This window comes from Lissotriton vulgaris, chromosome 1_1 (genome assembly GCF_964263255.1).
Source record: "Lissotriton vulgaris chromosome 1_1, aLisVul1.2, whole genome shotgun sequence".
Taxonomy (NCBI): domain Eukaryota; kingdom Metazoa; phylum Chordata; class Amphibia; order Caudata; family Salamandridae; genus Lissotriton; species Lissotriton vulgaris.
In genome coordinates, this window is record NC_141685.1 from 1,877,981,689 (window position 1) to 1,878,000,120 (window position 18,432).

At 41.8% G+C, this 18,432-nt stretch overlaps 1 protein-coding gene across 2 annotated transcripts in view; it reads left to right on the forward strand.

The window, feature by feature from the left end:
• Positions 1 to 18,432, forward strand: part of CFTR (CF transmembrane conductance regulator) — a 1,194,762-nt gene that overhangs the window by 412,566 nt on the left and 763,764 nt on the right. For both annotated transcript variants that reach the window (XM_086919414.1, XM_086919415.1), the window contains one exon: positions 2,348 to 2,563. In XM_086919414.1, the coding sequence (XP_086775540.1) occupies positions 2,348 to 2,563 (216 nt within the window). The remainder of the gene's footprint in view (positions 1 to 2,347; positions 2,564 to 18,432) is intronic.

Sequence of the window (18,432 nt, forward strand, 5' to 3'; positions counted from 1 at the left end):
TTATTTAGTGAAACCCCTTGTGTGAAGTGATTAATGCAATTTAAAACTGATATTGGTCATTATTTCAACATTCAGACCAAACAAGTACATAGTGAACAGTGTCCGGTACAAAATGAAACTTAAATTTTATCCGTATATCAATATACCGTTTTTCTGCTGCATCTGTCAGTCAGCAAATGCCACTGTTCGGTATTGTGGGATATGTAGTTTGGCGAACCAACAGTATACCAGGAGACTTCTAATACTGATAATGAAACTGATTGAAATGATGACCAATATCAGTTTTACATTACTATTAATTATGTTGTAGGGTATCACATTGGTTTACATTGTTTAATGTATCATTAATTTATTGGAATTACTTTTTTTAATGAAAACAATTCCCCTGCATCTCATAATGGGTTTCTGCATATGGGATTCAATTAGATTAGATCTATTGGTGGTTCACCTTTCACACAAGAAAATGAAAAATAATTTAAAAAAGAATACAGTTCAAAATCATATTAAGATGCAGATAGCATGTGTCAAAATAATAGTCCATCAGCATTAGTGACAACTTGTTAGCCTCTGGTCTGGTCCATGATCTCTTGCGGGTTGTTGGGCATATGTTTTTCTCAAAGGAATTAATTATGACCTTGTGGGACCTTTGGGTTTCCAGGTCTCACTTGTAGGCACATTTTTTTTTCCTGAGGTCCCAGCTCTTTACTAGGTATCTTCCTGTTTGTTTGGACACCTCCACATAGATGAGACTCAATAGAAAAAATGTTCAGTCCTTGTCAAAGTTTAATTTTTCTTTTTCCAAGATATGACCAATGGTGTTCTTCCTTATCTCATTGTAGAGGGGACATTTTTAACAGAAAGAGGGTGTGGCCATCAAATTCACCACATGAGCAATTTAGGTAGGCAAATGGCTCTCTTTTGATCAACAAGTTGTTTAAGGGGAGGGTACTGCTCCAGAAAGCATGAAGGGTCTCCTTTGTTTGTGAAGGGTAGGCTCGACAAGGTAGGGTTGAGCTTTCTGAGAGACATCAAACAGTCTGTATACCTCTACTGGATGAAGATTCTGTAGGATCGTACGTCTTTCATTTGTTCCCACTGTGGTTATTTTTGTTTTTGGATGATTAGCTTGATTTTCTCAATAGAAGTAAATTATTTGAGCATTATTATCCAGTGACAGGGCTATTCCATGGCAAATTTCTTCTTTTTCCCAGTCATCTGTGAATGGAGATTTTTGGCTGAGAGTGAAGTGTTCTTTACATGCTTTGTTGATTACATTTGTTTCCAGAGAACTTAGCCTCTTTAAATTATATTTTCTTTGACTTTTGACAGATGTCTATATGAGTGAGACATAGCAGGGATTTAGCAATTCCATGCTAAATGATATAACAACTACACAATCACTTTTTTTCCCTGGCCAGGCAATAACAGGCAAGCAGACATTTTACCCGCTGTTACTTTCTTTACGCTGATCAGAGTTAGAAAATGCTTACTTTTTTTTCTCATTTTGGATATGATCTTAGGTTGATATAGTATGTCACAAATGTCTACATTTACCTGTGTATGTTTCTCTATTGCTGCCAGGGAAGACATTGAAACTATTGGAAACCTGCAAGCCTAAAGATACCATGGGGAATAAATCACACTCAAACTGGTGATACTACTTACATGCTTTTATGTGAGAGCCCATATTTCAATAGGCCTTCTAAATAATAAATCAGAAGGGAGGCTCTATCCATTCACAGATTCCTTAGAATATAAAAGTCAAAAATGTGGTATGCCTCAAATGTACTGTTCTGCTAGGGATAGTTCTCAAGCATTTTGTGGTGCTGGATCTATTTTAGAGTCAGTGGAAAACTCAGAACTTAATTATGATAGCACTACACCCAGACATCTCAAAATCACGTGTAATTTGATTAAAAATATGTTCGTTGTGTTTTAGAATTCACTTCATAGAAAGCGCGTATCATTCTGTATTTGTCAAAAACACCTTACCTAATTCTATGCTGCATCCAGAAAAAGCCTATGCTGTCATGTCATGTATGGTATTAAAATGACAGGTGTCATTACCACTTGATTAGCCATCACATAGTGTGTCAGTGATGATGTCCTTGGCAATACCAATAAGCTCCTTAAATGACAGCTGGGAATACATTTCCTTCTCTCTTTGCATCTTTGAAAATTGTTTGCACTTTAGCAACTTTTCTGTTGTATGTGAACTTCTAAGACCATGAAAAATGATAGATTCAGTGCACTGAAGAATGCGTGGGGGGGGGTTTCAGGGAGTTTGGATGCATGATGGATCAGTTGATGATCCTTTTCAATAAATATTCTTGGTTTCTCTTTGCAGGAAGTTACAAAAGCTGTGCAGCCTCTGCTACTGGGAAGAATAATAGCCTCGTATGACCCTGACAACAAGGCGGAGCGATCGATTGCTTACTACCTTGGCATAGGGCTATGCCTCCTTTTCTTTGTGAGGATGTTGCTTCTTCACCCAGCCATTTTTGGACTTCACCATATAGGGATGCAAATGAGAATAGCCATGTTTAGTTTAATATACAAAAAGGTAATAGCATCCTTACGTTGCTTTAAAATTAATATTGCTATTAGGTAGCGGTATGTTATGTTGTTATCAACATTTGTATATCACACATTCTGCTGTTTTTGTGGTCTCATATTGCTTTCAGTTTTCTGGTAATCTACCATATGGCTCTAGGCCTATTATTCAAAATCAGACTATGTATGACTCAGCTTGATGATATGCTATGGATGTTGTGCATTGGTCATATTTTGGTTAGGGGATTTGATCCTGATTTAGCGTTTTGCTGATTGGTTACTCTGTCACAAATGTGATGGATATCCCGTCCACCTTATTATAAGGGCATTAAATCCTAGGCACTTGTAACAAGGTTGACAGGATATGGATCACATTTGTGACAGAATAACCCATCTACAAAATTCTAAAGGCCTAATTTAGATGTCGGTGAACAGGTTACTCTATCACAACTGTGACGAATATCCCCTCCGCCAATACATTCTATCATATCCTGCAGGCTTTATGTTTTGGCGGACGGGATATCCGTCAGCCATTGTGACAGAGTAACCCATTCGCCAAGATCTAAATCAAGCCCTACATCTTAAACCTGGTTCTCTCTTCAGTGGGGTGAAGTGACTGTAGCATCAAAGGCACAGAGAGGTTACGAGGATTAGTGCACAGTCCTGGTACTGATACCAAGTAGTAAATAATTCTACTCTAAGGGCTGACATTCAGATGGAAATCACTGAGGAGGTGTTCAATTTCAAGTAGTCACATAGTTGCAATGCTTTTTGCAATGTTAGTCTGAGGGGAGAAGGACCCCTGGAACAGCAGCTATTTATTTTGAAAACAGGTTACAGTAGCATTCTTTCGTTTTTAAGGAAGTAATAATGACTAATAGAAAACATTATTACAATCAAGAGAGAGTCAACCTCGAGTCATCTAGGGTGAGCCCACTGGATATAGGGGAAAGACCTTCTTCTTAAAGGAAATCTAAGTAACTGAATGTTATCCAGTGATATGCTTTATCATCGACTTCTTCCCAGCGCTTTGAAGGTCGGGCATATTACGAATTACTGGGGTAGATGGGCTGTTAGAAATTACTATCACTCCTTGGCCCTTAAGTATGATCAACTAGTTTCTGTAATGTACCCCAATCCTGGGACTTTCGTCAGGATCAGTACCTATTAATACCCTTTTGGGAAACGGTGGATGGTTATTTATTTAATAAAGTATCAACAAAAGGAGAGGGGGGACTGGGAGCAATGGAAGGTCCAGAGCCCGTGCTCCAAAGCTTATAGCTACTTCACGATAGGTGGTCAGTGTTCCTAAGAGGAAGAAGTAGGTAGTGGACATACGAGGAGGCGGCCAGTCAGCAGACTGTTCCTTGTTGCCCTCACACACCCCTGGGGGTGTCATGCTTCATCACCGGGTGGGTTCTCCTTGTTGGGCTGGTGCTGCCATCGCCTACAGGTCCCACGAATCACCCCAATTTAGGACGCCCTCGCACTCATCATATGGTAACCGAAACCAAAAAATCTCCACCAAAGTGGCACTTTGGGTGACCCATAGGGCATTGCAAGCGAAAAGAAAAAATGCTAGCCCTCCCACTTGTTTAGTCTCTCAATGCTTTGAGACTACAAACAAAAACTAAGTCAATTTGTTTGTATGGGTAATTTTATTTAACCCTTCTACTATTATTTTGATAGTATTTATCTTTTTCATAGGCAAGAAGAACACTTTATATACACCTATACACAATACAAAATACACTTATATATATTTACAACTACTATACAAATAACATATATACAATGAATCAAACGATTGTACACAAACTTCTTTTGCGAAAAGATATATAGCAATTCTGTATCCACAAATCATTAATCTTTGCGAAATAGTCAAACCACTATTAAACCCATAAGGTGAGAAAAAGGCAACAGAAATCGAATTTAATTCACAGTCAATTCCGAAGAAAAGAGTAGACCCGTCAAGGGCAGATATTTTGTAGTGTCTGTCTGCCGTTTGCGGCAGACAGACACTACAAAATATCTGCCCTTGACGGGTTTACTCATTTCTTCGGAATTGACTGTGAATTAAATTCGATTTCTGTTGCCTTTTTCTCACCTTATGGGTTTAATAGTGGTTTGACTATTTCGCAAAGATTAATGATTTGTGGATACAGAATTGCTATATATCTTTTCGCAAAAGAAGTTTGTGTACAATCGTTTGATTCATTGTATATATGTTATTTGTATAGTAGTTGTAAATATGTATAAGTGTATTTTGTATTGTGTATAGGTGTAAATAAAGTGTTCTTCTTGCCTATGAAAAAGATAAATACTATCAAAATAATAGTAGAAGGGTTAAATAAAATTACCCATACAAACAAATTGACTTAGTTTTTGTTTGTAGTCTCAAAGCATTGAGAGACTAAACAAGTGGGAGGGCTAGCATTTTTTCTTTTCGCTTGTAATAATTGGTCCAGCTGCCCCCCGTCCCAGGACCAGACTCCGTTTTTTCATTAACCATAGAGCATTGCAGCACATTCTCTTCCAGTACAAAATGCTATGTCTAGACAACTTTTAAAACTTTTCCTACTTTGCATGTGTGCTGTACAGTGCAGCACACATGCAAAGTTGTAAAAGAAAAGAAAAATTCAAACATTTCTCCTTTTAACGCCTGTTTTTAAATGGTGTTCAGTTTTGACACAAAACCCTGTCTCAAATTTTTGGTAGATAGGATTTTGCATCAAAAAGCATGAGTAGTTGCATGGGAACACTAAGAAGCGTTGATGCTAATTAATGGAAAGCAGGGCTTCATGCTACTTTGCGTTACTTTTACCTATTTTTGTGATGCTAACACAGCACAAAATGTTGGTAAATCAGGCCCTTAATTTCATATATTTTCGTGTGCATTTCGTGTGATTTCCGCAGTGAAAATTTTGAAAATTTTCCCCAGGTCTATAATGGCAGCTCAAATTCTTCTGAATACCCACCCTGACTGCATTTATGTAATAACTCCACAAATAATCTGTGCTCAGATTCATAACTACAAAAATGGACCTGCAGGATAAACATAGCTGTTGCAGAAATAGATGAAAAAATCATTCCTTATGTATAGGATGCACCATCTGAGCTTGCACGAAATAGTCATTAACCCCTTCGCTGCTGATGACGAGCTCAGCTCGTCATCAGCCACGGTGGTCGTGTGCGGATGACGAGCTGAGCTCGTCATCTAACGCGGCTTTTGGAAAAAAGCCGCACAGCGCAAAAATAACAGCCGCAGCGATGCGGTTAAACAACATTTGAGCTGTATAAGGAATGTTTGCAACCATTTGTATTAACATGAGTGCAAAGAGAACATACATGCTAATACAAATGGTTAGCACGTTAGCACTTCTTGGTAGTAAAATCATGCGTCAGCTGCAGGTATTAACTTAGTGTAAGGAGTCTTATTTTCAAGGTTATAATAGACCAACAGATGCCCCCTTCCTGCTTCTACTATATGTCGTACTCACCCAAGAATGTAGTGATCTCACCTACGGTAGGTAGGGACGGCAAATTTAATTAAAAACATTGCTGCTGATCGTAATAGTAATGCACTAGTATCTACATATATCGCTTTCTAGATAATAATTTCTGCCCAGGTGGCCAACCTTGATTGCTCCTCCTTCACTTACCTCACTCAAGTGTATTTGTACAGCAGTAGCGACTATCTGCATGCTTTTTGTGCTGGCCCTTCCCAAACCCAGATGACATATGGGCCGGCTGCCTAGTAGATACCAATGTTGTTTACTCCTGGATGACTTAGCACGGTGTATATACACTGGTTATTTTAAAAGTGCCAGCACCACACTAAGCGTTATGACCCAAGACAGGATAAGACAACATCCTGAGCACTCACACATAACACCAAAACACCTCCCACATAGAATCATAACAATCCACAACACTCTTCCAACTACTCTCTACATGCTACCCACGTGGGAAACAAAATTCGGTTGCCCCCCCCCCCTCCCCCCTCCCCCCCCCCCTCAATGAATCAACCTAATTTCACAAAACCCCATCTTTAAAAAACAGTTCTGGAGAATGTAAAGTTCTACTAACATCTGCCAAAAACAGGCCAAGTCAAACAATCTCCTTGAGCTCACTTAAACTCTTCTAGGAAACTGTTTCTTGTCTTAAGCAGGGAACTCTGCTCCTCGAACCTATCTTCATGATCACATTAACTATGCAAACTGTTCCGAAAGTTGTTGTAAAGATTGCTGGGCACTACTCAGTACCACAATTGTCACATAGTTCATTGGCTTCCTAACTCTATGGTCATTGGTGTTCACCTGGGAAATGACAAACTTAACACCTTACAAGCATTCATAAAGCACCTTTGCTGGGGGTCCTGATTGAACAGTCCACTGTCTTTCTGTCCTGTTACTGTTCATCACGGTTCCAGCTCACAGCTTGACTTGAGAGATGGCTCCATTTCAATTCACTATTGGATTTTTAATTTCAACTCTCATGATCCTTGGTAGATACTGAGGCCTTCATTCCAAGGTGTATTTGGTTGCGGGAAGACTGTCTGGTGTCATAACAATACTGCATGGTGTGGTTTTCTTTGGTCCAGTTTTACCATCCCATAGTGTGTTCAACCGTTCCCCGGTTTTTCCCCCGTTTAATGCTGCAAACTGTGGAATGTGGTCTTCTTTCCCTCCACATAGCTGAAGCTTGGAGGAATTTGTGTGGGGAAATATTGTGAATGATTGCCAACTTTACATAGCTTGGAATGGGAAATCAGATGAAAATGATGTCTACGCTTGTTTTGCGATTTCTGCCTTTGTGTGCCACGTGGAATGAGGGTCACAGAGTCCCAAAACTCGCCTGGGGACTCACTAATCCTTCTGCCTTAAACTGCAGCAGAATCCTCAACAATTCCCACAATTTACTTCCATACTCTGTGTACTGCAGGGACTGCCAACTACGTATGAACTGACAGAGAGGGCACAATCAAGGCGATGGAATGGGATGGAATTTTCCACGTGAACAAAGATGACAAATATTAAAATATATTCTTACAGTACTTAATAAAATATACCTAACACCAGGATGGATATCACAACCATAGCTGTTACTGAGTGAGAAATCTAGGAAAATATTTACCCCATATTTCAACTCAGAAGTGCCAGACAGCGCTGAAAAAGTTGCACTAGTGCTTGTAAATTGCAGACTCTTAGACACCAGACCAGGATCTCTCACTCCACAGACATGTTAGGTAGAATATGCATTGATCATGAAATCGAGTATGGTCACAGAATTCCTTAACATACTCCTTGCACTTTTGTGAACCCCAATAAATGAAAATTACACACAAACTGTAGGCACACAGAATCTTTTGTATACCACCCGTCAATCCTGGAAAGCGCTCTGATACCCTCACGGGTCTGGTTCACGCTCTATAAAACTTGAAAATAAAAATAAATAAATAAAATAGTAAAATGCCTCAATTTTATGACTCACTGCCAGGGTACCCATAATTGAATCATGCAACACATAATTCATGATGTGTATATTGGCCGCTAGAAAGGAGTTTGGTGAACTGTTGAGGTACAAGGATGCAGGTTCTTTTAAAAGGTCTACATTGCTTTGAAACTTCTAGAAGTCTTAGCTGGATTGATAATGCCCGGCTGTCTACTCGAGTCGAGTCCAGCTAAATCTCCATATTACATTTTGTATGACATGTTTAATCAAAGCCTATCTGTTGTCCTGTCATATCTAGAAGTTCCAAACTCACATGTACACTGCATCATGTGGGACTGTGGAGGTAGTGAAGATGTAAATAGGCTAATGGCACTAATTAGCCATTTTAGAGAGGCCAGCCAGCAATCATTTGTTGCAAGAGCAGTGTTGTTATTTTTTCTTATCGGAAGTGAGATTGCATGAACTACGGAAATTGTTCTTTGAATTCTGCGAAAGTAGGGCTGGTACTCATGTTTCTATCATATACACATTATGTACACGAAAAAGTCACCCACACAAACAAAATCTGCTCAGAGGTAAATCATGATAAAGTCTATTGAAAGTCTAATGCCTATAGAAACTTCCAATAAGAGGTGTGGAGAAGTTTTAGTTTGAGAGGGAATAATGACATCTTCCAAACATTAGAATTCAAATATTTGTAGAAAAATATTATGATGTATTGTAACCTTGCTTTTTGTATATTTTTTGCATCAAACGAAGGATTGAAAGTTTTGGTAAGTCTGTGCTTTAATTAAATAAAAAATGACCTAAATCAATGTATGCTTATTTATCTGCAATACTGTCATTCTCGGTGTAAGAACGCTGGTACGCGTAGTTTATTCGTCTGTTTGTTTAAGTTGGAATAATCTTGAAATATGTTATTTATTGATTATATTTGTACTCGTTCGCCCGTGAAATCTCTCACTAACTTAAGCGGACGCTGTAAAAAGGCTTTGTATACAAATGCAACGTCTTTTCTTGATAGAATAAAAGCCAATCATCCTTTCAGTCTATTGAACAACTTCCTTTCAACATGCCTACCTCTTAAACTGTGAACATGAATAGTGTTTTGTTTGTGTGCTGGCTGCTTCCATGTTCACAATACGTGTTCTAAGTAAAGTGGAGTGGGCCTCTCAACGCAGTGACGGAAACATTAGAAAACATATTATAGTGTTCATCGGTTATATATCGCACCTTTTTAATGCACAACAAATACAAAGTATGTAAATGTTGAAAAGACTGAATTAGGCGCGGTTTCAGGAAGAACAAGCATTAGAAATGCAATAGGTCTCGCAGCATTAGAGTTAGTGCTTTTAGAATTGTTAATGGTTTTTTTTGTAAATCTTTAGCATGAGGTTGAGGGTGAGTGAGGGTGAGTGAGGGTGAGGGTGAGTGAGGGTGAGTGAGGGTGAGTGAGGGTGAGGGTGAGTGAGGGTGAGTGAGGGTGGGTGAGTGTGAGTGTGAGTGAGGGTGAGTGGGGGTGAGTGTGGGTGAGTGTGGGTGAGGGTGAGGGATTGAGGGTGAGGGGTTGAGGGTGAGTGAGGGTGAGGGGTTGAGGGTGAGTGAGGGTGAGGGGTTGAGGGTGAATGAGGGTGAGGGAGGGTGAGGGGTTGAGGGTGAGGGGTTGAGGGTGAGTGGGGGTGAGTGAGGGTGAGGGGTTGAGGGTGAGTGAGGGTGAAGGTGAGTGAGGGTGAAGGTGAGTGAGGGTGAGGGTGAGTGAGGGTGGGTGAGTGTGAGTGAGGGTGAGTGTGGGTGAGTGTGGGTGAGTGTGGGTGAGTGAGGGTGAGGGATTGAGGGTGAGGGGTTGAGGGTGGGTGAGGGGTTGAGGGTGAGTGAGGGTGAGTGAGGGTGAGGGGTTGAGGGTGAGTGGGGGTGAGTGAGGGTGAGGGGTTGAGGGTGAGTGAGGGTGAGGGGTTGAGGGTGAGTGAGGATGAGGGGTTGAGGGTGGGTGAGGGTGAGTGAGGGTGAGTGTGAGTGAGGGTGAGTGAGGGTGAGTGAGGGTGAGGGTGAGTGAAGGTGAGTGAGGGTGAGGGGTTGAGGGTGATTGAGGGTGAGGCGTTGAGGGTGAGTGAGGGTGAGGGGTTGAGGGTGAGTGAAGGTGAGGGTGAGGGTGAGTGAGGGTGAGGGGTTGAGGGTGAGTGAGGGTGAGTGAGGGTGAGGGGTTGAGGGTGAGTGAGGATGAGTGAGAGTGAGGGTGAGTGAGGGGTTGAGGGTGAGGGGTTGAGGGTGAGTGAGGGTGAGGGGTTGAGGGTGAGTGAGGGTGAGGTGTTGAGGGTAAGTGAGGGTGAGGTGTTGAGGGTGAGTGAGGGTGAGGGTGAGGGGTTGAGGGTGAGTGAGGGTGAGGGTAGGTGAGGGGTTGAGGGTGAGTGAGGGTGAGTGAGGGGTTGAGGGTGAGTGAGGGTGAGGGTGAGTGAGGGTGAGGGTGAGTGTGGGTGAGGGTGAGTGTGGGTGAGGGTGAGTGAGGGTGAGGGGTTGAGGGTGAGTGAGGGTGAGTGAGGGTGAGGGTGAGTGAGGGGTTGAGGGTGAGTGAGGGTGAGTGAGGGTGAGTGTGGGTGAGGGTGAGTGAGGGTGAGGGTGAGTGAGCTACATCTAATGACTTCAGAGGACTGCTTATAGACTGTTTAAATTACAACCATTGTCGATAGTAAGTACTATTGACCCTGATAACACCCTAATATATGTCCAAAGTCACAGTTTGGTAGGACAGGGCCAGACCAATGTATATGTTTCTATCCCAACAAACACATTTAAGCCACACGGCAGTCTTAGACCTCTATTCATACACACATTCTCCAACACACACGAAAATAGTTACACGCACACACAAACATCCTAACATACATGACTTTGGAATCAGTTAAAAGTACATACACTTGCACACCCACATTGAAGCCCATAGCATAGCAGGACACAGTATGTATAAAATAGATATTTGTGAAAACACTGGCAGATATACACTGTACATAATAAAATATTACAATCTTTAAGTACCGAGTACCTTCGAAACGTGAAGTTATTTCTAAATGCACATGTATACGTGTAATAATGTGCAATTTGATACACTAAACAACCTCCCAATTTACATGAAACATGTTTGGTGCACCTGGTATTTTAACGCTTAATAAGCAGAACATTTAGCCAGCATCCAAAAAAAGAATTACCATCATGAAAATCAAAAACAGGATGACGTGAACTAATAACTTCCAACCATATATATATGCAGAAATGATTAACAAAAGTAAATAATGTGGTAGCAGAGAACTGAACATAATTAGATATCCTAAGGTACAGGATAAAGCACTGTAAACAATATATTTTTAATTAGTGCAAAAAAATTCTGGACCAGCCATGCTTTGACAGCTATAAAACCTATCCCTGCAGATTAACTGAAAAAATCCGCAGCCAGCATGAAAAGCCGTGTATTATTTTAATGTCACACCCCAGAAACATCTCCTCAATAAACACGACTTTTCAAACCCAAATAGACAAGCCTGGGGTAGAAAAACAAACAGCTTGCAGAGATTAAGGCACCTTTTGTGCTTTTGCATGAGCATTTCTTCTCGCAGACTAAATTAAGCGCGTCTGTGCGTTTCATAGGAAGGAACATTTAGCACTGAATGGAAAAAATGTTCTATCACACAAGAAATCCGTGCAGCTGTGCGGAACTTGGTCCAGATGGTAAAAGACTAGAAAGCAGCCGAGTGACAGACAGTAGGCCTTTTCCATTGCGGAGGTCAAGGCCGCAGCCTCGAGGGGTAGCCCTGGGCTTTGCACCGTCCAAGATGGGCGCCCACACCACCAAACATTCTACGTTGACTATTGCAGATGCGGCGACTGTGCACAGTAATATCTCATAGGGTGCTACGGCCATAGAGGCCAGGCCGCGACTGGCTCGCGGACGACTGCGTGTTGAAGCCCTTCTAGGAACCATTGACCAGAGAGACTGCGCGGGTCAAATGGCGCGTGAAAAACAAGGCGCACCCATAGACACTGAAAACACACAACACCAGCTGTCACGGCAGACTGAAACACCCCTCTAACGCACGCTGGTTAATAAAACGAGGCACAACACCGAGGAATATTGACCAGATCACTAATAAGATTGGAGCGCCAGTTGATTTTGAACCAAATCAATAGGAGATTAACACAATATTTGTAAAGCAGTGGAATGTGGTGGGGACGTGGCGCAAACATGCGGGTGATCTTTTCAATACCTCTGAGCAGTCGATCGAACAAGGGCCTTACAGTATGGCGCGTGCCTCCGGGCGCACAGACCCTGTCAGATACCTCCAGTGTCACAGGGAGACCCTGAAGCTGCGACAAGCTTTGTATGCGAAGGAATACTGGGCGCATCTTTCCATTTCTGAAAACAATGATCAATTAAAAAAATAAAAAATAAAAATAAACAGGACGGACGGAGGAGAGGGGAGGGGGGAGGAGAAATGCGACACGGCGGGAAGGGGAGGGGGCGGAGCGGGGGTGTGGGAGGAGTGCGGGAGGAGTGCGGGAACAGACGGGAGGGGAGGAGAGTAGGAGGAGGAGTAGGGGAGGCACGGCCTAGCGGCCGTGCAATCAAGAAGTGAGGGGGCGGGAGAGTAGGCAAGGCAGGCGGCTGGGGCCATGTGCACGCGCTTTTAAGCTCAATGCGCATGCGCATTGAGCTTAAAAGTCACGGGCACTGCAAGGAATCGCCACGATTCCTTGCAAGTTGGATAAAGAGTAGATGAGCCCCCATAGTCTCGCTTGCTCGATGCGCATGCGCATCGACAGGCGAGACCTAAAAACGTCCCATTTGCCAGTGAATAGCACGGGGGCCATTTGCCCGGTGGATAGCAAGGGCAATAGGCCTCTATTAGCATGTTGGGTATGAGCTACGCCCCTGCATTTGATGTGTCAGTTAATGTTGGGTCGCGTTTTCGCATCTCTGGACTTTTCGTCTTTCTCTTTCTGTATGTGTTTTTATTGATTTGATGAGTTTAATTGATTTGATTTTCACGGTTGTCTATTAAATTTGTTATTGCTTGTTCCACTCCTAGCATTCTGGGTTTTCTGGAACTGTTGAACTTTGTAAATAAATAAACAAATCTGTGACCCACTTACCATTGGAGAGCGCGAACGAGGAAAACACTAGGGGCCAGATGTAGGTCAGTCGGTAACGGCCGAAAATCAGTATTTTCGGCCGTTACCGACCGGCATACATGATTTGACATGTAGGTGCTCAATTTTACAGAATCGGTAACTTTACCGATTCGGTAAAGTTTCAGAATCTGTAAAATACCGAATCGGTAACTTTACCGATTCGGAGCCACCCATATGTAGGTGGGACTCTTCAGAGTCCCAGGAGCCTTAAGGAATCGTTATTTTACCATCAAATCCATTTTGATGGTAAAATATCGATTTCAGGTGTGCATGCACATGTGTGCATGCACACCTAGCCATGTGACAGGCAGACCTGCCCTTAGGGCATGTATGCCTGCCACATGGCACCCAAGCCTGTTTTGGGGGTGCCAGGGGGTGTCAAAGTGACACCCCCTGCACCCTTGTGAATTCGGTATTTACCGATTCGGTAAATACCGAATCGGTAATGCCTAATCATTCCTATGGGCTTCAAAGCCCATAGGAATGAATGGGCATTACCGATTGGGTATTTACCGAATCGGTAAATACTGAATTGTTAAGGATTCGGTAACGAATCCAGATGTTGGGACCTACATCCCATTTACCGATTTTGAAATACCGAATCGGTAAAATTCGGTATTTCAAAATCGGTAAATGGGATTTACCTACATCTGGCCCTAGGGGCCAGATGTAGGTCAGTCGGTAACGGCCGAAAAACGGTATTTTCGGCCGTTACCGACCGGCATACATGATTTGACATGTAGGTGCTCAATTTTACAGAATCGGTAACTTTACCGATTCGGTAAAGTTACAGAATCTGTAAAATACCGAATCGGTAACTTTACCGATTCGGAGCCACCCATATGTAGGTGGGACTCTTCAGAGTCCCAGGAGCCTTAAGGAATCGTTATTTTACCATCAAATCCATTTTGATGGTAAAATATCGATTTCAGGTGTGCATGCACACCTAGCCATGTGACAGGCAGACCTGCCCTTAGGGCATGTATGCCTGCCACATGGCACCCAAGCCTGTTTTGCGGGTGCCAGGGGGTGTCAAAGTGACACCCCCTGCACCCTTGTGAATTCGGTATTTACAGATTCGGTAAATACCGAATCGGTAATGCCTAATCATTCCTATGGGCTTCAAAGCCCATAGGAATGAATGGGCATTACCGATTCGGTATTTACCGAATCGGTAAATACTGAATTGTTAAGGATTCGGTAACGAATCCAGATGTTGGGACCTACATCCCATTTACCGATTTTGAAATACCGAATCGGTAAAATTCGGTATTTCAAAATCGGTAAATGGGATTTACCTACATCTGGCCCTTAGCTCCGTGAGTTTTCAGAACTCCGTGAGCTTCGTGCTAAAAACTCGGCAAACTCTGAGGACAGAGCGGAGTTAACTGCCCAGGCTTACTAATAAGTGACGTCGCAATAAACACCTGTTATATGATAACTTTTGACAAGATATCCTGGGGGCGAACGTCCACTTCAAACGTACATTTGTTATGTTTCAATGCTGTCCGGGTTCTCAATGTAGTAGCAACTTGAACATATATGTTCTGGTGACGTCTAGTACTGCATAAAGTTTTACTATGAGCCTAAAACTGAAGCAAAATACATTACACTTTCATCAAATGTTTTACAGATTCTGAATCCACAGTCTCCATTCTATCGAGCGTCGCAGAATGCTCGCTTCAACAAGGCAGAATACATAGTCTAACACTGAGAAATACTTAAATGCATTAAAATAAGTTCTATATGTGTATCCATTCCGTACAGGGTGCCAGCTAATGGCTTTAGATGTTTAGTTATCATTACAAGTTGTGGAGTACTTTGAGCAAAGCCACATTTCATCGACTTGGCTAATTACAATTAAATGTTTTGTTGGTCACAACCTGCATCAGGTGTGCAACATTATTGAACTAATAGTACCCCTGGTCCCTCATTCAGAAGAGTGGTGTGAATACACCACACCACTGGCATTCATTGCTTTAACCAAGATTGCGCACACCCCAGGCATAGGTTATTCCAAGAAGTGGCAATACCGTGGTATTCCTACCCCATTTTTGGGCAGTTTGCCACCTGAAAATGTTACCAGTATGTAAGTTGTTATAGTGTCTGGGGATGAGGAGAAATAGCTTATTTCTTAAGATTCTAATTGTGGTTTTGCATATTTAAGCCTTCTAAATCACCTGGTGGTTAGGGAAGAGGGCGCAATCACCTGTGTCTAGACTTGTTATTAATATGGGTATCCCCTACATTTCTGGAGACCTGCATAATTAAAAAGAATTCAAAATAGTTATTGGATGGAAATATTTCTCTTGACTTGAGGGCAGTATCGAGTGGTAACCTTTATAATAACACATCTGCATAACAGGTTCTTTGAATGCACATAGGCATGTTAAAAAATATCGGGTACATTGCCATTCAATACACATAAGTCAAAGTTCTCTGGTGTACCAACCCTGGTCTAGTGTGGGCATCTCAGGATTGCCAACCAGCGAAGGACTTAACCGTGGTGTGCCCTTATACCATGTGTGGTCAGTCTGAACTAGACCTGGAGGTGTTTGTTCCTGCAGTTAACAGGGCAGTTTCTGATGTGATTGATATGAGTCCTGTTTGCTTGCGTCATTATTCTCCTGACTATGGACTTTGGACACGGGCCGCTTTTCTCCATGTGAATATGCTCACTATGGATGTGCCTCTACAGAAAGACTACAGGATTTCAACGTCTCTGTCTCCTGCCTCTCTTTGGCAGTACTGGATGACACGATTTGGATCCTGATTATGGAAGTCTGATTCCTGCAATTCCATGTCATGTTTTAGCAACTCGGTTAGAGTAATTTCAGCTTAGTAGTTCTTTGAAACCTTCCCAACTTAAAATGACTACAGTTACTTCCTGCAATATCTCCTCCCATTTTTCGACTGTTTCCTATTGAAGTGGCTCTGGGATGTGATTCAGTGCATCGAAGCATCCCTCCATGTTGATTGCTTGATCCTCCAGGTACTTTTTCCTGCTGCATCTAATGTTCCTGTGCCTGTTTTGGCTCACTTGCCTAAACCTCCAGTGTTTCCTCTGGAAACTGAAGGTGTATCCAGTCGGCATTTCTCTTGCTGTCATGCTTCATTGTTAAGATATCATTCTGGAGCAAACTTGGAACAAAGAGAAGAAATACAACTTTAACTTGACTAAGACCAGTAATTGACGAAGAAATAACGAGTTACAAATGTATTTCCTGTATTTCAAGAATAACACAACTTTTCTGATTTACATAATATATATTAGCTTAGGCACACCATTTTTGTAAGTCAAACTGAGAGAGCTGGGAGGCAGACTTACAGTGTGTGCCTAATAGAGCGAATGTCTGACAAAATGTCGATATACAAAATATCAGCAAATCAAAAGGGAGAGAGAGGACTAGGTAAGCCAGTCCGGATCCCCAAGTTAATATGTACTTATCAATAAAGGGCTAGCTTCGTTGTGTTTATAGGGAGACTCAGTACGTATGATGGCAAACCATTTGGTTTGGTTGTTAAGCCCTCACCCACCAACCTAGTTGGTGGCATGCTTCATCATCGGGCCCACCACAGTGACACCGAATGTGTCCCGGGTGTGCTTCGACTCCAGATTACTGAGGAGCTGGTATACTTCTCTGAGTGTGCTGTGAGGGGGTGTGTAAGAAAGTGATTTAAAAGCTATGCAGTGGGTCCCAGTTCCTGAGGGTATCTAGAAAACTTTAATATCTGGGCCCACGCTAGCGAATAAAAAGGCAGACGGACGCAGTGGAGCGAATTATGAACTCCCACGTCCTATGTGGTCGACATGTTTCAGCCAGGCCTTTTATATTTACAACTGGCTTTCCCCGAGTGGACACTGCAGCAGGACTACAGGTTTACGGAGCTCGCAGACCGACAATTTCGGTCCTCTCTCCCCCTGCCAGGTGACCCATGAGGCTTTAACAGCTAATAGCGAGTTAAAGCGGAGGGAATCCCCCTCCACACACGTATAGCACCTTAGCGTGTGCGACACTTTCTAAACACGTATCACTTAATATAATTTATAGTTTTTTCACCCACACACTCATTGGTCCTGAGGAAAGCCAGTTGTAAATATAAAAGGCCTGGCTGAAACATGTCGACCACATAGGACGTGGGAGTTCATAATTCGCTCCACTGCGTCCGTCTGCCTTTTTATTCGCTAGCGTGGGCCCAGATATTAAAGTTTTCTAGATACCCTCGGGAACTGGGACCCACTGCATAGCTTTTAAATCACTTTCTTACACACCCCCTCACAGCACACTCAGAGAAGTATACCAGCTCCTCAGTAATCTGGAGTCGAAGCACACCCGGGACACATTCGGTGTCACTGTGGTGGGCCCGATGATGAAGCATGCCACCAACTAGGTTGGTGGGTGAGGGCTTAACAACCAAACCAAATGGTTTGCCATCATACGTACTGAGTCTCCCTATAAACACAACGAAGCTAGTCCTTTATTGATAAGTACAGATATACAAAATATCGACATTCAAAAATATTGCAACAAAAATATCGATGTCAACAATATCAACATCCTATCTCCTACAAGGTAAGTACAAAAATATCGGAAAAAATATATCGATGTCAAAAATATCTTAATTAAAAAATATTGTTTTTTTAATGAAAAAAATATGTAAAATAAATAAATAATACTCATAAATGTAATAAACATAGTTAAAATATGTTATAATATTTAAAATTAATAATTAATATACATAATTTAATAACAAATAATTTAAACATATACATTTAATATATAATATATACTTAATATTAACTTTTAATCATTATTTTAATAACTTATAAATAATTAAAAATATTATTAATTACAAATACATCTATAAACATAAAATAATAATATAAATAAAAATGTAATTAAAATGTAACACAAATTAAAAAAGTAAGGAAATGTTGAATAGCGTAGGGGTAAGAATTACTATTCCCACTCCAAAGAGTGCAACAGTAGGAAAAATGTGTTGTATAGCGTAGGGGTAAAAATTACTATTCCAACTCCAGAGAGTGCAACAGTAGGGAAAGCATTGGATAGCGTAGGGGTAGAAATGACTATTCCCACTCCAAAGACTGCAACAGTAGGGAAAGTGTTGGATAGCGTAGGGGTAAAAATGACTATTCCCACTCCAAAGAGTGCAACAGTAGGGAAGTGTTGGATAGCGTAGGGGTAAAAATTACTATTCCAACTCCAGAGAGTGCAACAGTAGGGA